This window comes from Notothenia rossii, assembly GCF_949606895.1.
Source record: "Notothenia rossii genome assembly, chromosome: 5".
In the NCBI taxonomy this organism is placed as follows: domain Eukaryota; kingdom Metazoa; phylum Chordata; class Actinopteri; order Perciformes; family Nototheniidae; genus Notothenia; species Notothenia rossii.
The window spans coordinates 69,646,272-69,668,124 of NC_136903.1; the positions used below are offsets into that span (position 1 = coordinate 69,646,272).

Genomic DNA, 21,853 nt, shown 5'->3' on the forward strand with positions numbered 1-21,853 from the left:
AAAATCGAATTAAGTAGGCCTACTTAATTTATCTTTATTATTTTGTAGATTGTATCTTGAAGTCCTTTCAAATGCCCACAAAACTCAAATGAACCATTTAAAATGTTTTCCTTTTGGTTGGTCAGGCCTTCAACCAAGACTATGATGGGAGGAAGAGCCGCTTGTTCTAAACTCATAGCTTTATACTTCACAAAACGTCAACAAGACTGGCATTGCTTTTCACAATCTTTCATGTAGCCCAATTGTGTATATGTTAGTTACTTACTACAATCATCTCTAATACAAATTCATTCAAAAATCTTCTACACTTGGTTACTTGATCTGTGTTTTATCCTCATGGCCTTGTGTATGCATTATAAGCAGGGAGGGAGTCTCATATCAAATGAACTCGCTTTAAAAATCTTGTTTGTAAAGTAACTAGAGGTCAGATAAATGTAGCTGAGTACAAAATCCAACATTCTTATTAAGTAGAGCCAGAGATGTATAACGTTGCATGGAATGGAGATATTCAATTAAAGCACAAGTAAAGTAGTTTAAAACACATTTAACTGCAGTTCAGTTCATACATTTCACCGAGTATAACATTTAAAGTGGTGGGATTAAATGTAGGATGGTGCTGTTTGTACTTCAGTGTATGTTGTTATCCTAAAACCTGCCAGATAAACTACATACTGTACAACTCCACTACTCATACTATGATACAGTTATTCTCCTAATCAATACTGTACAATAACAAGTTGAGTATTTTATCAATCAACTCAGGTTTTTCTCTACAACAAACAATACAGACATCTCATAGAAGTTGAAAACAACATGACCATAAAATGTTCTGGTAGAATTGTGAAAAAAGTGATTTTCATTATCAAATAAACATCACAAATTGTGTTTGCATTATTGGATTTTATTAGGAGTTGGATAATAGTAAATGTTTAAAAAAAAGTTAAGCTTTAAGCTAGTTCAAACTTTTGACGTACAAAGATTGCCGTCACGTCAGAGATGGTACAAACAGCAGGTTTATGAACATTGTAGTAAAATACTTATTGGTGTATTTTGGCAAAAATCTACTCCATTGGGCTGTCAAAAACTTGTGTTGTGGATAATTCATAGGATTCGGTTCACTTTGGAAGCTGTGTTTTGTGCAAAGTGAGAAAGTAACCAAGTAACCAGTCCATTTCAAAAAGCCTTCTCTTGATTGTGCTGTACGATCATTTCACAAACAGAAATCTTGCTTCCTCACAGTGATAATGACAACAATTCCAATCTGTGAAGCAGAAATAAACTTTTATTTTTTTTAAATCAAGTTGCTTCATAGTTTCAATCATTGAAAACCGTGGTGAAATAAAATGTATGCCACTTAAAACAGGCAGACTGCACTATAAATAGTCTTTCTTCTAGTACAACTAATCAGCTGGTATTGGAAACCTTCACATATATCTTTTGGATGTTACTTTGTTAATTCTTTGAAAATAATTCATAGAAAAGTATATACTCTCTGTAAACACACACAAATTAAAGTATAAAATAATTCAGGTTGACATTTATGTTATTATTTCATCTGGTAGTTTATCTGTAATTACAAAAAAATACAGCAAACATTTGACTAAATGATACACCTAAAGAAAAAATGATGATGCAGACATAGTCCTTTTGTAATGCAATTTAATACAAATGACCATTTAGTTATACTATTTGAATCTCTTGAGTTTTTACTTTTGCTTTAAGAAACTACCTTTGTAAACGACTTCTATTATTTAGTCCACCTGTATAGTCTGCTTTTGGAGACAAGTTGCACAATTCAGAAGAGAGCTAACTTTCATAGAGTATATATTGACAATCTGTTGGGTACATTTCTGATCATCAAAATTGGCTTCACAGAAATGTAGAGGCCAGCACAGAACATGGTATGGCAGAACACTTCTTGCAAAGCCTCGTTGTGTACCTGATGTCACAAACACTAAAGAAAGCATCATGCACATATCTCAATGTGAATATAATAATCTACATATGTGACATTAGTTAAGACTTACAGCATTAAGACCTCTCAGTGACGCTTATTTTAATAACAAATGAGTCGCCAATCAAGCCACAGAGTTGTTGTTTTGTTTTTCCACATAAAAAGAAAGAAAGAGTGAAGACATCTGAGATGGATCTTTACACATACAATAGAAAATAGGTTCTTCGGCTCTACAAAAATCGGTCAAATGTTATTTTTATCTTGACCTCAACATGGAGGCGACATTTTTATAAGAACAGATTGATAGATTACTGCGATAAAGAAATATAAAAAACCTTTCCAGATGTGATTGGAAGAAAGGGAGTCCTCCTGATTCACAGGCACCCACCACAATTGACATTTGTTTCCCTCTCCTTATACACTCCTCTGTCACCCGGTTGTCATGGCCGCTCAGACTCTACGTCGGTTGGTCTAATGGTCGTGGAAGCCTGGCATGGGGAAGGGCCTGGCAAAAGCTTCAACGCGGTGGCGCAGGTTGGCAATGCGAGCCACGGTCTCAGAGTCCTGGAGAAGAAAGTTCTTGAAGTCCAGGAGCTTTCCTAGAGAAGACAGCAGTATAGAGAGAAGGAAGCTCAGCATACTACGACTGCCGTTTCAGCATTTTATAATTTAACATGAAATACAGCATTTTGTACTTTTGTTGCTTTTCTAACAACTTTGTGCTTACCTGTCTTCTTCTTGACGTCCAAGGCAATCTTGAAGCCTTCATCCATGAACTCAACAACTTGCACAAAGTCAGCTTCTTTGAACTGTCTGGATGTCAGGGCTGGAGTACCTGGGAAGGAAAGAGAACACAACATCTGCATCTTAAAACACAAAGTAATGACTGGAAATGGCGTTTTCTCACTTTTACAGGTTGAACGCTCTCCAATAAAGTTTTTTGCATTTCCTTCCATTAAGAACCTTATGGCTAGAAGGTAAAAGGAGTATCGCCTAAAGACAATGCTATAAATGTGGCAGCGGAGATGTGGAGCTCTTGAACTTCCTGGAAGATGATTAAAAACACAAACATATTTAATAAACCATGATCTGCTTAGTGCTTGTGGCTTAATCGGTGGCTGACTAATTTCCATCTGCAGAACTACATTTTTACATAGTGAGGGAAAGAGAATAAGAAAAAAAAAGGCAAAGTGCAAAATACATTTTACAAAGAAAAACCTTAACTATTATTTGAATATGTGATGCAATATGCTGAAAAGCTGACCAACATTTCAACACATTATCTTGACAAAGTTACCAAGTATTAAAAAGGTAACAACTTTTTGAATAAACAGATCAGAATAACTTTCTTTCGTCGTTACATAATAATAATAATAATAATAAGTAAAACAGAGCTTGTCTAAGTCCAGTTAAATGTAGAGTGAAGCTGCTCCTCACCCAGCCTGAGGCCCCCAGGACTCAGCGCGCTCTTGTCCCCCGGGCAGGTGTTCTTATTGGCTGTGATGGACACCAGCTCCAGCACGCGCTCGGCCCGCGCTCCATCAATGCCCTTAGGCCGCAGATCAACCAGGACAAGGTGGTTATCAGTCCCATCTGAAATATTCAGCATTTTTAGAAAAATAAATTGAAGAGGAGGAAAGTCTGAGACTTCGTAGACACAATCTTCACTTTTAAACCTTTACTTTAGTTTATGAATGAGGTATTGTTATTTGATATGAAACTGAGCAGTTAATGATGAAACTCAAATAATTGTTAGGTAGTTGGCTTTTGGCACCTCCAATGCTTGACTTCTTTCTCATGCATTTGTCCATGTTTGTCTTTATATCTGCTTTATTTTCATAGTAAACTAAAATATTACTCATTGACTGCCATTATGATAAAGCACAGCTTACTTCGGGCCTGCAGGAAATGAACAAACAGGAATTATTTTATTGTTTCATATTTGCTTAGTACAAGCACCACATTTCCCCTAAGTTATCAGTTCATATAAAGTGCATTACACATTATACAGACAAAGAGGCGTTTCAATATGTTGTTAAACCCTTTTGTATCACACATTCTAATCAACACCTCTCTCAAATAGTGTCAACTAAAAATGGATTGTAACAGTAAAAAACCTTGTTTCAGTTTTTTACATCTACAAAGGGATTGAAAAAAGGAGCATGCACACAATGCAGTGTAAGCACAGGACAAGTCTGTATTTTTAAGGGTATACATTGAAGGCCATACATCAAAAAAGAGCTGAGGCCAGCAAATGAAATGCAGTACAAGATTCCAGCACTTGCTCACTACCAGAAAGTGACTGCCTTCATCTGGTTTTATTCCCTTGACTGACAGGACAGCTGCACTGACATTAGCCTATTTGCACATCATGAATTTAAATGCTTTTCTGTTGCATTATTTGCATTTTGTGGCAGGACATTTCTGTTTATTGACTGTGTTATGTGTTCTTCTGTGTTTCTTTCTGCTGTTAGCAGAGCCAGTGTCTCAAACGAATGCTTAAATACAAGTTCCATTACCTGATACCAGGGTGTAGCCTTTGCTGAGCAGAGCTGTAGCCATAGCCTTGGAGTTCACTATAACCTGGCCGATATACTCCTTGAACATGGGAGACATTGTCTGGAAACAAAATACCAAGATTTTAAGTTTGAGGTCAAAAAAATATTAATGACATTTTTTTTAAAACTAAATAAACATATATTGGTACAAGTCAGTAGCTGCCTTGCACAGCGTTATGCTCCAGATAGCTCACAATTCAGAAAGAGAAGGAGCAGATGCCTAGAGCAGGGTTAGGGAACAAGTTCTTGAGTCAAGTTGCACCTTAGCGGTAAGATTAAGTTTCATTGCAAAATGTGATTAAGCGGTAATAAACTTCTTATTAGGAAATAGCAGACCGTGGTGATGAATCGTTAAAATAATAATAAATACATTTTTCATTGAAATGGGGTGTCTGTGTGCTGAGCTGACCTGTCTGAGAGCCACAGCCACACCAGCGATGGCGTGGTTATGAGGGCCGCCCTGCAGCGAGGGGAACACAGAGAAGTTGACCCTGTCCTCAAGGTCGTACACGATCTCCTTTCCCTTCTTGTCCACCGAGCGAACGCCCTTACGGTAGAAGATGAGGCCAGCCCTGGACAGAACAGACTAATTGACTGACAAAGAATTTGAAACCTTTCCTTTTCTCTTAAAATCAAACAAGGTGTCATTAATAGGTTTTGGATTTGTCCCCAACTGTATGACATCAGCCATCTACTGACTACTATTACTACTGTTAAAAACAAGTACTCATTTCCATGTTGCTCAGTGAAGAGGCTCTAATGAGATTTGACTGAAATATCTCTAGCTCTTACCTGGCTCCGCGGAGGGATTTGTGTGTGGTGGATGTGACCAGGTCAGCGTGGTCAAACGGAGAGGGGATGGCTTTGGCTGCCACCAGGCCGCTGATGTGGGCCATGTCAGCCAGCATGTAGGCCTTAATGTCGGTACACAGCTGAGGGGGGAACAGACACATAGTTAGGATTGAAATGTACACCATGGGACAGGAAGGTTTGTATTACTACGTTATTTTTAAATCTCTAGTTCTACATTTTTTAGGTGCAAGACCCTAAATTATCAAAATATATACAACTTAAAGTGATAAGATTAGTAACAGTGTTGGAATAATGGCCCTAGTTTTAGATAGACAAGAGACAAGTTCAGATTATGTCCAATACAGTCAATAATAACCGCTTGAAGTCTACCACACTGTTTCTCCTTGTTCTCGTTCTGCCTGCTTCAGGGGCGTTCCTGCCTAATATTAAAGTGACTGATTTAGCTTGCTATGAACATTTCAGTGTTTGGCCATAAAAACCTCTCCTTTTCAGTATTTAAAAAAATTTGGGGGCAATGTTCAAAAAAGGTGAGAGTCATACACCGTTATCCCAATATAGATGTGAACACACTCAAACCTCTGGTGAGATGAAATGCGGCACTTCAATCACCGTTTCATTTAAAATCCTGGAGCAGAGCAAAATGTGAATGTCCAAATATGTATTAACTTCTCTGTATATGCTGTAGTACTCTTGATATATACACACTAGTACTAGAAAGTATTACAGTTACTATAAAACGTAACTACACATTTAGACTTGTCTTTTTGTCATAGGTGATCCTCTATATTTTACTTGAATGCGCTTGGCTTCAAATTAAAAATTTGAGATTAAAAAAAAGTGATACACAAAAACCTTTTGCTCCAATAATAGAAATGTTACCACCACGGTTAGGTTTTGATAACTCTACATTTGTAAGCACTACCTATCACTTCAAAAGGGCATATGTTTCAAATCTGAGCTGGTGTTATTACACTCTTCGGCAGTCTTCAGAGGCCCGAAATATCACAGTGTAATTCAATAAATCCTTGCTGTCTCTTTCCAGCATTTATTGAAAAAGTCACACACAATAAATAGCTTGCTAACATGCAAATGACTCGTTGGCGAATGATCAGAGCCGTAAACAATCTTTTTAGTGCTCCAATTAATATTCATTATCACGACAATCTTCCTTGCTCTCATATCTAAACTGGATCAGCACATGTTTATTAGATTAAAAGGCAGGCAAGAAGGCAGGGTTACTGGAGGGGGTAAAGAACACGAGAGGGTGATGTGTGCGGTAGCTGATGAACGCCGATAGACAGTCAAACAAATTTCAGATTTTAAAAAAGAAGCTTGTTCCAATCTAGGTAACAACACTGAAAATCTGGAGAGGAGCCCTGCCTGCTGCCATAAAACAGAGAAGAGCTGCACAGAGACATGCCAGGGGGAAATATGGCCCCACTTCAGGTCTAGTGGCAAAGTAGTTACGGTGCTTAATAAAAACACAGCTCTGTAATGGAGGGACACTCCATCGGATGGTACTAGCTAAAGTGAGGCTCTGCAACAAAGGGAAGCAGTCATGGAGGGACTGAAGAGAATCAGAGGGTGGGTATTACAAAACAGATAAAGGGGCCTCTTGTGCACCGCCAAAGAGAGCAGTGAAGTGTAGTTAAAAGTTGCTGCTGTGTTTGCGTGAGTCAGCGCGAGAATCCACACTCAGAGCGGATGAGTAGGCAGCAGAAAGCATATGTGGTGGTGTGCACAAGTTTGAAAGAGCCGAAGAACTGTTTGTGTCTGGATATGTCGAAGATTGAATGCTCAGTATTTACAGCAGACAGGTTTCTACTGAGGGCAGCTTTTTGTGCAGAATGAGCACTTTTACTTTTTACACTGCTGGATTATTTATTTTACTCACCTAAAAGACAAGAGTGGACAGAAATGATAAAAAATATAGTCTGGATTAATCCTGGCTATCAGTAAGAGGAGCAGGTGTGCCTGACAGTCAGTGCAGTGGAAAGGTTGAGTGAGTTTAAAGTGGACCTATAATGCAAAATACGTCTTTTATACATAAATATGTGTCCCCGGTGTGTCAGGGAACTCAGGCGGCGTCAGAAAATAAAACCCTCATAAAACGTAAATTACGTCACATCGGATGGCGGACCCACGGCACTATCAGAAACGTCACTATCATAATAAATGCCTGACGTGTTTTGGACGTAATATGTTCTTTGTTTACATTAGCAAGCATTGCTTACACTCAGAGCTAACCTGTACTGGAGAGAGCATGTGTGAAGAAGCAGGAAATACAAAAAGAACTCACCTTGTGGTAAACCAGTAAGAGAGAAAGCCTTTGAGCTCCATACTGTTTCAGGCGTTTCATCACCGCAGTATTTATTTTAGACAGTATCTGCCGGGCCCCGCATGAGCAGGCATAAGCCCCGCCCCCTCTTTTTAATTTTTTTTTTTTTTTAAAGCTTTATACCCCGGATCAGCACTTTAGTAACAGGAAGGGAAATAGAAGGATATGAGGCATGGCTAGAATGGGTGATCTGTTTGGTATTTTGAGCAAAACACTTCATAGCCATGTCTTTTATATATTTTTATATATCCGAGTCCTATGCTATTGACAAAAAATGGCATGATGGGTGACCTTTAAAATAAGAGGACAAAGCTGGTGTGACCTTCACAATGTTGGATCAGAAAACAGGTAGCAGGAGAGGATGAGGTGGAGCAAAACACACACACACAAAAGCTGAGTGAGTTTTGAATAAGGAGAGAGTTCTCCATGCACCTTCTTGATGCGGGCGTAGTCAATGAGGCGGGCATAGGCGCTGGTGCCAGCGATGATGAGCCTGGGCCGGAACAGCTTGGCCGTCATCTCCAGCTGGTCGTAGTCTATGAGTCCTGTTGCAGTCTGCGGAGAAACAGAGAGGGAGACAGATTGAGGAGGGGAAAAAAGTGAATATGAGCATATTGGAGGGTGAGTACGGTTCAGGAGGAACGCGAGGGGATGAAAAAAAATACATGTCAGATATCTTGAGGATCAAGAGTAAACTTATCAACACGAAGAGATTTTTTCCATTTGAAGCAGATGCATTTGAAGTACTTTGGCTACCTTAAAAAAGGAAGGAATTTATCGAAATGAGACATTTCATCCTATAATATCAAGGAAGAAGATTGCAGTAAAGCACCCCTACTTATCCTAATTCAACCTTTCACAGGTCTATTCAACTGATGTGATGAGGCTGAACAGATCAGAGGTTGGTTTAGAGACGTTATCTACTCTCATTGAAATAAGCACTTTGAGATATACGGTAGACATCCATTATTCAGGGAATGCATGTCTGAGTCTTGTAAAATGTTGTCAGTCTGGAACTGTCAAAGGACCAGTGTGTTGTGTGCCTGTCTGAACCTGCATTTCCAACCCAGTACTCAAAACATGAGAGAGGAGAGACAAACCAGGTGGGGGACAGCCACAGGATGGAACAGGAAGTGAAAGACAAAAGGGATAGAGAATAAGCGAGACAAAGACACGAAAAAGAAGAGAAAAAACGAGGAGGGAAAGCTTTATTGAGACAACCTGATAATCTCCCATCTCCAGAGCACATCTATGGGTGCCCCCTCGCTCCATCAAGCTGCTCATTGTGAAGACAGAGCCAGTGGTGCTGGCCAGCCTGTCGATTTCCCATTATCTCTCTCGCAGAGGGGTGCTGCCGGCCCATACATCAGCAGGCCTGGACACGCAGACTCTCAGGGCAATCCATCAGCCGCTACCAACACCAGCACACAACTATGACCCCGGAATAAAATACTAAACACTAATATATGAAGCCCTGCATCTGAGTGACCCTGGTCCTACAGATTTTGTCTTAGTTGAAAACAGCACTTTGAATGTTTTACAAACAGTACTCACGTATAGGGCTGTATGTTTGCCTTTCGAGTGAAGTGGCCATAGCAAGCACTAGTTGGGCTAAGATGTAGACATCAAATCCCTACCCACACTGCCTTGTGTCATACCCGTGTGGGCAAAAAAGCAACCAGGATTCCCCAAAAAGCGACCACTTGTCCCCTAGATTCTCCTGTGTATTTAAATCAATATCCTGTCATTAAAACATTTTTCAAAAAGACTTTAAGACTAAAATATTTGGCATAATTGTAGATAAAGTATTGAAGCTTCTTCGCCAACATAGTATCAGCAACATTTAAAAAAAATATGGTTTACTGTAAGCAGGAAATATGCTATATGTTTTGGTAATACTGTTGCACAATGGTCTTATGCAGTCTTTTCAGTTTCTTGTTACAGTGAATTGCAAGGATTGCACAAAAAGAAAATTAGACAACACATTGTATTTTTTCCTTGCAAGCATGAACTGTAAACACGACTACAAAATTAAGAAAAGAAACGGACAAAGTTGCGGAGATGATCAATAGTACAACTGAAAGCCGTGAGACAGTGTGCTGCAGCACAATAAGCCATGCTCTGCAGACATGGAAGAACCCTGCACCCCGACACATGGGCAGTTCTGACCAGCAGAACTGGTTCATGTGGAGGTCAAGTCAGAGGTCAAGCTGAGAAACAGCTGATTCTGAAAACCTTTTCTGCGACCAAGTTAACAACGAGTATTTTAAACATTAGACTTTAGAAAAACCCTCTTATCTGTCAATGAAAGAGGATAAGACATTATTAAAACAGACGTAACAAAAATAAACTAATAATATGATTTAAACTGTTTCAAATTCAAACTGTTGTCCCGTTGCGATTTAACTTGTGTACGGTTATTTTGTGGTATAAGAAAGTCCACGACATGTTAGTTGATATCAGTAGCGTGGGTCTCTACTTACGTTTAGCTTGTAAGGCATGGACTCAAAATAGATAGAGGTGGCTGAGATCCTCTTCACATCAGACATGTAGCCATGGGTGAGACTGGAATGAAACAGAAGAACATGTAAACAAATGTAAAAAATAGCAAGAATATTGAATCACATTCAAAACTATTTGATTTATGAGGTGCAGATGGCACACTAGTGTTGACCAACAAATAAGCTAGGACAGCTTCAAACAGTGTGGGTGTTAGATAGAATAAGTGAAAGAGTGCAGGTGTGAAAGCAGCAGTTATTACTCACTGTCCTCCGTCGGGCAGGTCCAGGCCCATGATGCGGTCGTGGGGCTTGAGCACGGCGGTGTAAACAGCAAAGTTAGCGGGGGAGCCGGAGTACGGCTGGACGTTGACCCCCCACAGAGCTGGGTCCAGGTCAAAGGCCTCCAAGGCTCGTTTCTGACACAGCAGCTCAATCTGGTCCACCACTTCTGCTCCACCATAGTATCTGGGTGCAGAACAGAAAATACAGCCTTAGGCCAACAGGTGCACTGCTCCTGCATATAAACTGCAAAAGTTAAGTTTTAGTTCAAAAATAAATCTAAACCTTGAATAATGTATTCTTTCTTAAGCCACAGGCCTACAATACAGACATATTAACACCTTGTAAGGTCATATGGCAAACTTGTTAGCATACACTTGCCTATGTAAGCATTGAGCAGTCACAGTGTACCATTATAATTCATTTGAGGGAATTTGAAAAATGTGGCCTCAAATTCCAGTTTAGTCATGTGTTTGGTTTCTACCGACGCCTGAGGGAAATATGTGTGTCTTCAGCAGCTACAGTCTTCACCAGCTGGTCACTAAAAATGTTTGTATGCTTCTGGTGTTAAGCAATAGTCTACAATGGAATGTCAACAGCAAGCACGTGGCTGAATATTACGCAAGAGGTGAGAGTGAACAAAAACTGTACAATTGAAGGACAAACAGCTAAACAACGAGCTGAATCTCACGATGAAGGTCGGTGGAGCTGGAGATTTCTGTGATAATTCCCGTTAACCACTTTTACGAAAGACCCCTTTCACATTGTAGCACTTTCACACGCTGTACATCCACATTTCTACTTATAGCCGATTTAAGTCAGCAGCACTGCCCACAGCAGATTTGGGGCATCTCAGGTGAAATTACAGATGAGGAAGCAACAGATGGCTTCTGCACAATCCACTCATTCAATGACATTATCCTTTTGTTTCATTACATTTAACTGCGAAGAGAAGATGAGTAGGATGTTGGGGAGTGGGGGGGAGGGGGTTAAAAATCAAAAAACACATTCAGTGGGAGGGAGATTTATTGTATCAGCTTGTATTACAGGAATACAAATCATGAAATGAGAAGCATTTAAAAACAGGCCAGCTCTCTGTTTGCCTCTGATACAGGATAGGAAATAGGAAACTGGAAATAAAAATCATGCAACTATCAGCCTGGGGTCTGAATTCCTCCAATGTACCCCCTCAGGAATCTTCTTTGGCAAAGAGGCTGTGGGTTATGTGTTGTGTGGTTGGCATGTATTATTTTAGGGCAAGCTAGAGAACAGCGTACAAACCAGTGTATGTTTATGTCTGTAACAAATATCCTAAAGCAGAGAATATCAACATAATAAGCTGGGGCGTGGCTGCATAAACACTCACCTTTTCCCTGGGTAGCCCTCAGAGTATTTGTTGTTCAGACAGGAGCCCTGAGCTTCCAGAGCTGCTCGACTGCAGAAATTCTGTGGCGAGAACACACACAAGCAAACACACACTCGGATCAATGGCGCGAGTGGACAGAAGGGACAAGGACTGCAAATTAAAGTCTGTTAAGTGATAGTGAGAAATCCCCCCTCCAGCTAGAGACAACCATTACAGTATTGAACCTGTGGACTTCCATAGACTAACACTCTGCACTTCACAATGCTTATCGCCTCGCTGCTGCAGGATACAAGAAGATAATGTAATAAACTTTTCTGCCCATGCTGAGAAACGTTGGTATGGCCTTTCTTAAATCCCTTTGCAATGCATTTTCAAAGAAAAACACATTTAAGTGAGCATGCTTTGTTGCATAAGGGGTAGGGCTGTACCAAAGACTTTGAGGCTTTTCAACTTTATTAGTTTGAGTGCAGCATTATGATTATTAGAATTGATTATGTGTGGTTATGTTTTGCTAAGCCGCGTTCAACGCCATTGTTAAACACACTCTGTCAAAGGTTCAAAACAACAGCACTAATTAGTTACCTGTTGTTATTTTGGTTAGAAGAGATGGAAAACACATAGAAGAGACGTTGAAGCAACGCGTTTTAGTGGTTATCTCTCTGGAGGAGTATTGCTTACTTGGAGTTCCTAATATTGGATATGCTATTAGAGCTAAAACAAGTACCACTATTATTTCTTTAAACTATTTTGTAAAGTCATGAAAACAGTTTCCCCACAATACTTCTATTTTTCAGTAACCTTAAAACACTGTACAGGATAATGAATTACACATGTCAAATGTTTAATATACTGTACATCCTGTCTGTTTAACTAACTATGGATGCATCTCTTGGTATTGCCACTTGACTTACACTCTTTACTGTATATTAACACACTGGCCAGTAATAAAGTCTGACAGTCTAGTCTCCACACTCTCTTCTCTTTGTTAACGTGTATGTGTGTCCGTATGTGCGTGTGTCTTGTAGGTGTCTGTGTGGTTATGCTAATGCTTCAACTAGAAGCCAAGAGGAGATCAAGGGAAATAACTGCTTCAGTAAAAGCTCTCTGCTGCGTCCGTCTGTCATGCCCACAACTGTGCATACATTAGAAAAATAACATTTGCTTCTTAGTGTGTGTGTGCGTGCTTGTGTGGGTGTATGTGTGTGTGTGTCTGTGCGCTTTAAAACGTATGTCTTTTCATTCAAGGAATGCCTGCCTGAGCAGAGTAAGGTGGGGAAGAGGCAGAATGGAGATATCAACTTCATCTCACACTACAGCGGTCCGGCTGTGTGTAGAGAGGCGGCTGATATACTCCACTGAACAACTACTGTGGCGAAAAAGAAACGAGAGAAGGAGAGAGAACTAGCAATACAAGATAAAACCTCTTCTGCTTTTTGGAAGAGCATTTTTTTTTCAATTTCACATAATTTAGCCTTGGAATGAAAACAAAGAGGAACCCAAATGTTTCTGCATTAACTCAGAGATTCCTGTTTACACAAAGTACTGTATCCAGTGCTTGTTTTCACTATCGAACTAGCTATGTTTGAATAACTTGATGTGAACTTGTCAGAGTTCGTGATGTCCGTTTTATTATTCCTGTTTGAGTCAGAAGGTCACAGTGTCTCTGCCCTAGTAGATACTGAAAATATTTTTAAAAAGACCAAATGTACTGCTATAGAATATTAAAACATACAGCAGCAAGGTGATTTAGGAATCAACATGAATAAAGAATGCATTTACACATGCTGCAGTGTATGAATTTCAAATGCAATATTTGTACTTATGTACTGCATTTATCTACAGCATGCAACCTGATGGACCTTATAAGAGCTTTTCTGTCAATGCTGCCTGCCAGCAATAATATGGAAAAACACATTTGACCAGGATATGCAAGAAGCTAGAAAGTCTTCATTCACTCATTTTGCCAAAAATGAAACATATGTGATGACGTGTTCTCACCACCTGCACTGCCAACACACAAGATCTCTGCTTCCAGCTATTACGCATTTATTGTTTATTTAAAATAATCTAAATCAGTACAACATTTGTAAAGGATGTTTTTTTTTACCCGATGAAAATATGAACCAGGCTTGGCAGTGTTTTATGACATCTCCCTTCTCTTAAAGCCCCTTGAACTCCTCTGTGTGTGAACTGTTCAGTTACTGAAACCTTCAAATCACACTCCGTTAAACATCATGTGTGAAAGTGACTGACCTCAGATGCAATGAGCTCCAGGCCGCGGCACTGCCGGTCCTTCTCCTTCAGCAGCAGGTCCCACATCTCGGGGTCATCCTGAGCCAGGCTCTCCTGGCCCGTCCACGGACGCTCTTCATCCACTGAGTATGTGGCGGCGTGGGACTGCTGGCCACGCACACAGAGACGGACGGGGGCTCGCTGGCACAGAGGCTGTGAGCAGAGGAGAAGTCGTTAGGGTTAGGGGGAAGGAGAAAAACTGAAAGTATGTTAGTTATATACAGTTTTTACAGTCATCATGAACACATGTTGTAATTATGGATGATTGCACTAAAAAGGGACTAACAAGTTGCAATGGTTTATGTTATTTAACTTCAATCATTGAACTGCAATGCAAATGATCATAGCTTTGACATATGTTTGGTAAAAACATATAGGACAATATTTAGTCTTTGTGTAGCAGCTGGTTTTTTATTTTATCAGGAACATTTAACAAGATTTAAATGTGGGTGTTGAGAACGGAGGACAACAAATGAAACAATATGCATTTGAGCTGTATATTCTCTATGAGGATTGAACTAGTGGGAGCTTCAGCCACAAAAAAGGGATCAGCATGAAATCAAGAGACATGTTTCATCCAGCTTTATTTCTCTACAGAATGTCTTTGATTATTTTTAAATATTTAAGGCAACAGCTTGATTTGTCCTATATAAATGAGAAGACATTTCAAGTCCCCTTCTCTGTTCCTCTCTAATATGCAGCTTGGTATAATTAGAAACTGGTGTGTTTCCATGATATCAATAATCAGCACGGTTGTTCAATTATGCCTCTATCAGCACTTCTACAAACTGAGGGACCGACTTTTACAGCCTCAGTGTAGCGAAGGAGGAATATAGAGAACAGATTCAGCACTTCCTGCTTATCTAATCTGGACTGGGGCTGCGAGTTCTCCTGCTGCTGCTGCAATGCCCCATCATGTGAGTGTGCAGACTCCATTCAATTTTCACTGTCTTTTTCTCTTTAAAAAAAAAAATTAGACAGGATTCGACAATCCTGTTTGTTCGATGCACTATGCCTGATAATAAAACACTACATTTCTGGGTATGTATTCCATTGAGTAGTTTCTTTTCACTGCCATTTACACATAAAACCTTTCTAGGCCACAAATCATTGTCAGGTAATAAAGCTTTATGTGTGCGCCTCGATGCTTAAGATCTCTGCATGAACCCAGCGAGGGCACTGTGTGGGAGAACACTCCGAAAAGAAGAAAAAAAAAATCCCTGACAGGTTGATTGCATTTAGAACAAATTGGCCCTCTCCCATCATTTAATCAACAATATGATGATGACTCTGTTTGGAGATCAATCCCACCACGGCCAACCTATAGTTATCATCTGTACAGGTGTGCAGGGTGAGAAGGAAAACCTCCCTTTAATAGCATCATTAAAAAGTAATTAACACAATGCTCAGTACTGGTTGAGGACGCCTATTTGTAAAAACAAAACACAAAAAACGCAATTTACGCTTTATTCCATGTGGTGTAGGAAATGTTTGGGTAATTCATCTTTTGTAGTGGCTTTATTGCACTGTGAACCAACTGCAGTAACTGTAGAGTTTTAAGAAAAACAATTAAGAGCGTTAATGTTGGGAAGAAATAATAAAAGCTGACCAGCGATAGTCTCATAATTCGACACCCTTTGTTAAAAAAGAAAAAGAAAAAAGGCACTTCATCCTGAGGAGCAGCTTGCAGATATTTCATCTAGTGCATCGCTGTGAGGCCCATCCTCTCCACTGCTCCTCTTCATCTGCTCCCTGGGGTGGTGGAGGGGGCAGAAGAGAGACACCAGGGGGGAGACAACTGGCACATTAATGGCCGATCCCTAACAGTTTCTACTCTGGCCTTCTGTCACCAGTGGCAGTGTGAATGGTTGAAAAGAGGAGAAGGCCCCTCCTTTGTGCTTTGGAAGAGACGAGGGCCTGGGGAGACAGGTTGGGCAGCCTCTGAGGACGAGTTTCTCGCTGAGAAATCACACGGGTCATTACATCTTGACGAGAACCGTCCTTCGCTGTCTGCACTTCAGCTGGGACTCACCAGGGCTGAGGCAGGGGAAAGCAGTGGCAGGAAACCCAACACAAGCCAACACTGCCATGGTTATAAACACTTTTTGAAGACTGCAAAACAGACAAGGTTCCTCCTCCTCCTCCTCGTCTCCACCTTCATCCCTGGATTTATTTTCCCGTCTTCATCCTGTCACTCTAAGCTGCTTAGCACGCTCAGCTGAGAGGCATTCATGTGGCGTTTTTATTACTATGTCTGCAACATAATTTCAATGGCGTCCAAATAAGACAGCACTGAGCTTAAACAAACACAAAGGTCAGTCTCTGTGGTCGGCCTCTTCACTTTCCTGCCTCATTTCTCAGCCCTGATCATTACGAGAGATTAATTAATGAGCACAAGGTAAACTGATCCAAGAAAAGTGAGAGCCAAGATACAAGCACCAAATATGTCAGAGTGGGACTATTTTTAGGGCGACAGATGATGCTGTCGTTTGAAGGTGAACTTGATGAAAACTGTGCTGTGAAAAGGGGTTGGGATAGGCCACATCAAACTCTGTGCTGAGCACGAGATTATGGCAGAGTCACAGATGCACGGCATCTGCATGACAACGCTAAGGTGATTGTTGGCAGTTTACCTTTCCTGTCAAACATCTGGTCCCAAAGACCAACAACAGAGAATTAAAAAAGGGAAGAAAGAAAATCATTTTATTAATACTAGTTTGGTATTATTTTTTCCGATTTCCTGTAGCAGCTCCTGAGGCGAGTCAATTTTACAGATGACTGCTGTCCATCAGTGGCTATACCAAACAACAATCACCCAGGTAACAGGAGCAAAACAGAAGGGACCAGAGAGAAGAAACAGTAGCGAGAAAAAAAAGAAAGATATGTAAGGTTCAAAAGAAGAAGTGTCAACAGGGCAGCAACATCCGTCGGTCTGACATGTAGTTGCTTTTTTCCCCGTCACTGACTAATAGCTGGGCTGTCCGTTACAAATTGCCCTATGATTCAGTCTAGATAACACAGACTGAGAAACCTGGATGGGGTGAAGAGGCGTGAAGGGACGGAGTCTCAGTCCAGGGCAGATTCACTCTATTCGGGTCAAAGGATTGTCAGGGTGACAATCAGAGACTTAAGCGATGCCGGCAAAGCCAATCTTTAGGGAGGAGTGGGAGGAAGCTTTATGCTGTAATCTCTCCACAACACTTCCTGTGATGATGGTGGAAGGGATGCACACTGGGCTTTCATGGTGACTCATGGAGTGTAGATGCATGCTGTGGACTGAACTGTTCACAGATGCTCGTCTGAGAAAACCTCTGCTCACAACCCTCTCATTAGCCCTGTCAAGTGCACTTTAATTCAAACATAATACTTAACTGGGGTTTTCTGCATTGTAAAATCTTGTCTGGACCAAAAAAAAGCAAGTTTGAGAAATTTGGCAAAGTCAGTTATAAAGTTACTTCATATAACCAGTAAAGGGAGGACAGTTTATGTCTTTTTTCATTTCCTGGAAATCTAAATATATAGTAAAAAGGGCTATCTGGCAGGATTATCAAACTTGACTAAACTAAGGCTTCAACTAACAATAACTAACATTATCAATAAATCGGATATTTTTCTTGATTCAAATTCATTGTTTTGTCTATCAAATGTCTGAAACTACTGAAACATTTCTGTAATGAATGTCATTTATTTATTCCATGTAATCGTTTATTTGGCAGGGACAATGCACAGTAATGAACACTTAAAACATTCAAATGTGTCAAGCGTAACAGTGCCAGATTTAGCTTTGAGCTAATTTCCAACCGCAGTCCCTCACATAAAACATTTAAGAAAATTACATTTTAAAAACAAAATACATGATATGCAAAAAGTGCAAAAGAGCAAGAGCAGCATACACAAGTATTTACCACATGGCAGTACAATATAGCAGCTACGACATATAAAGTGCAAGAAAAGATAAAAATGGAGATACCCCTGTATTAAAGTGCATTCAGCGGTGATTGCACGTCTGTTTGTTGCTCAACCATTCTTTGAGTTGACCTTTAAAAGCTATTGAGAGTGGGACAATCCCGTATCTCAGTTGGGAGGCTATTCCAGAATGACCTGCCTTTAATGGAGAGGACATTTTGTCCAAAAGTGGTCTGTCTACGGTGGACTTCACAGTCTCCTCTGGTTTCTGATCTAGTGCAGCGTCCAATGTGTTTTTTGTGGATGAATTCCCCTAAGGGAAGGGGGTCCATGTAAACATTTATAAAAAAAACACATACAAATTTGTCAAGGCCTTATGTGTAACTTGGAGTAGCTTGATATTAATACAAAATATATAAGAGCAAAACACGCGTCCCATCCTCTTTTTTTTTAAACAATAGACAAGGTTGCGATTGGTATGTTTTCATGAAAATTATAACTTATTTTATCAAATTCTCCTCCTCCTCCGTCCTGAGCTGCTCCGAACACATACTCTGCATGTTTTAATTGAATACAGAAAACGGTTGTGTGTGCTGTGTTCATAAAGATCGAAGCATTAAGTAAACAAAAGCCAACAGGACTCTTGTACAGGCAGAAGGGTTTTTCATAATGGGATTAGTTACATTGTTTTCTTAAAAACAGTATCATCTTCAGCAACAGATCTACCATTTAAAACAAGTATCAAAGTGGACATGTCCACCTCTTTAGAACAATAAACTGTTCATAAATTACCAACAAATTACACCATTAAACTGTCAAACCGGATGTCAGCCGCCACTAGAAATAGCTGCACAGGACTGTAAGCTAACTCTCTCTCTCACACACAACCTGTGAGGAGGACACTGCATGCCGGAACCACAAATAAAAAAAGAGTCTTGTGAGTCCTTTTGAAATTCAATTACGATGCACACTGAATCGATTACCACCAATAGGAAAAGCATGCAAGCACGTGAATAATTCAGTTTAATAGGAAACTTCAGACAAACTGACAGTGACTAATACAATTTGGTCTGAACTCATGCCACATACATTGGCAAATATTTGGTATAGTTGTTTCTGAGAAACTACAGAACATTTCAAAATGGGTCACTTCATAAAGTGCAAAAATTAGGATAAAAATACAAATGGACCAACTTTTTTGTCAGCAACTTAATCACCCTGATTCAGGCTCAACGGATCCAGTTAAATAAAAAAAAGATGTCAAACTATAAAATTTCACATAACTTTGAAATGATCACTTGTCAACTGATATATAATCAAATGTTATTTATGAAGTTTAAGTGGACATACTTTTCTTCACAGTGAATAATAAATAACATTGAAGGTTATAATGTTCCCATTTTGAGAAAGGTTTTTGTTGTCATTGTAATAGTCACATGGATGGCTGCAGATTGTGTTACTGTGAAATATTGTTGTATCTTATGCATGAAAAAACAACAAAATAAGTTATAGTTTCATTATTAGATTAAGCTACCTAATAAACTGCAAGTGAGTGAAAAAGGTAGACCTTTCAGCTTAGATTCACCATAAATAAATATTTCTTAGGCTTACATTATCCTTGTAGCTACCCTAGTTATTATTGCACAATCTGCTGAAACTATGACTATTGCTTTGACACAAATGCATAAACTGCCAATCTGCTGACACTTCTGAAAAATTACTATTGCTTTGACCAATCAGCCTGATCTTTTACATAATTGTCTCAAAGTAATAAGTTACTATTTTCTCGGAGCTCTTGCTGTATATCAGCCGTATTTTGTACTTTGAACGTTATTCAGGGACCTTCTGTTTATCACTGGCTGATAACCCTCTCTGCAATGTGTTATCTGCATACAATCACCATTACTGAAGCACTTAATTTTACTTAATGTAACCCATGTAAAGTGAGAAAACAAAACAAAAAAGGCATAATGGTGATAACTATCAAATAAGGTCATACAGATACCATAAATACAAACGAAAAGACAGATACTAGTAGCTAAACCTAAAGTTTTTTCTGATAATCCGTGATGTTTTCCCACATGATGAAACTGAGCAGTCGCTGTTGCATCATTACGTGGCCACTACAGCTGCAGCTATGTAACATGCACTGACAGTCAGCTAGCTTATCAGCTAACTAACAACCGCCATAATGTGAAATATGCAATGTCAAGACGAAATAAATGATAGTTTATGCTTCACTGCTGCAAATACCTATACATTTGATGACATGCTAGAGCCCAGGGGAGACATTTAGACACCAACGCGTGTTGAAACTCAAAGCTAGCTAACAGTTCAGCCGTACAGAACGGGGGCGGTTGCTAAGACACCTTTTAAATAAACAATGACTTAAAAACTGTTCTTTATGATACACATACCCGTGTGAGTTGTCTGAGAGCGAAGGACAGCATGGTTCCAGTTAAGGGATGAAGAAGCAGCACGGCCAGGCGACTCACCGCTGTCAGGCTTCAGAAAGGCAGCTTGGAGTAGTTGGCAACGCTGGCTACGTTGTCCGGCCGAAAGGGATGCTGGGAATTGTAGTACGTTGAGAGAAAATTACACAAGCATGACATTTGAAGATTACGAAATGCGTTTACGAAAATTAATGAATTAAGTTTACCAAAACTTCCATAATAAAGATCCAAAGAGGTTCCGAGTTTTAAATATATCACCATATGTATTATTGATAAGCAGTGGTGGATAGTAACTTTACCTGAATATTCTCAGTTGACTTTATACTTCTAATCCACTACTAGAAGCCATATTGCACTTTCTACTCCACTACATTTATTTGACAGCTTTTAGTTAGTTACTTTTTAGATTTACATTATTAGTTAATACAAAATATAAACTGATTATTAAATAAACATTTACATATATCTATCTTTTGATAATATCCAGCAGAAGTATTTAAATATATTACATTTAACTCAATTTAATCATTATAGTAACCCAGTAACTCAAAATACTATATACTATACTCACTATATACGATTCTGAAATGTGCTATTACGCATGAGGAGTACTTTTTTCTTTACATATATTTTGACAGCAATCCTTTTACACTTGTAGCCTACTCAATTAAGATTTTGAATAGAGGACTTTTAAGTAAAAACTACTTTTAAACTTTAGTATTGCTACTTTTCACTCAAATAAAACATATTCTTCTTCCAGCACTGTTAATAAGTCAGTTATTGTGCGCCCTCAATAATCTAAGTAAAGTTACAGTAGGCCTAGATGTCGGTTGGCGTTATCAGCACGTTTTTATATAATTTTCTTCCAAAGTATGTGAAATCTGTTTTTTGGGCCAAAAAGTAGACCTACCCATTTCGCTCATTTCTTGACTTTTTCCGACGCGCTTGCATTTAAATCCGGCTCCCCGTTTCCCCGTCGCTCTGTAGCTGGCCTGTACCACTACACCTGCTGTCTTTGGAGCGTCTGCCCCCCACCTTTCTTTCACATAATGGTATGATTCTAGTTGATTGGCCACATGCGGCTGAAGATTGTGTTCTCCCCGACGGGAGTGTGGCATCTCGCGATCGGCGTGTTGGAGACCTCTGAATTAAAGTATCAAGTAACCTCAAGTCAGAGGGCTCAAGTCCAAGTCAAGTCCCGAGTCATTGGTGTTCAAGTCCAAGTCGAGTCGCAAGTGTTTTGTGATTTTGTCAAGTCGAGTCCAAAGTCATCAAATTGGTGACTCGAGTCTGACTCATGTGACTCGAGTACACAGGTCCACACCTCTGCAAAGAGGTGAACTCCAGGGTATCCATCAATCTTCAAGTCCAGACCATCAAAAGCAACTTGTGT

The 21,853-nt window shown here is 39.7% G+C and overlaps 1 protein-coding gene across 1 annotated transcript; it reads right to left on the reverse strand.

Annotated features, from left to right (window-relative positions):
• Positions 1 to 1,262: 1,262 nt before the first annotated feature.
• On the reverse strand, positions 1,263 to 20,574 carry shmt2 (serine hydroxymethyltransferase 2 (mitochondrial)). Its single transcript, XM_079684295.1, has 12 exons — positions 20,425 to 20,574; positions 14,063 to 14,254; positions 11,810 to 11,889; positions 10,429 to 10,629; positions 10,147 to 10,228; positions 8,096 to 8,218; positions 5,305 to 5,444; positions 4,922 to 5,084; positions 4,474 to 4,573; positions 3,392 to 3,547; positions 2,682 to 2,789; positions 1,263 to 2,553 (listed from the first exon to the last, which is right to left on the reverse strand). Exons 1-12 carry the CDS (start codon positions 20,455 to 20,457, stop codon positions 2,426 to 2,428), a joined length of 1,506 nt encoding a protein of 501 aa, XP_079540421.1. The 5' UTR covers positions 20,458 to 20,574; the 3' UTR covers positions 1,263 to 2,425.
• Positions 20,575 to 21,853: the final 1,279 nt, after the last annotated feature.

Coding starts and splice junctions, on each gene's coding strand:
- shmt2 (XM_079684295.1), bottom strand. CDS start 20,457: ATGCTGTCCTTCGCTCTCAGACAACTCACACGG. Junction 11,890..14,062: donor TGGAGCTCATTGCATCTGAG/GTCAGTCACTTT, acceptor TTCTCGCCACAG/AATTTCTGCAGTCGAGCAGC. Junction 5,445..8,095: donor ACTACGCCCGCATCAAGAAG/GTGCATGGAGAA, acceptor TTCCCCCCTCAG/CTGTGTACCGACATTAAGGC.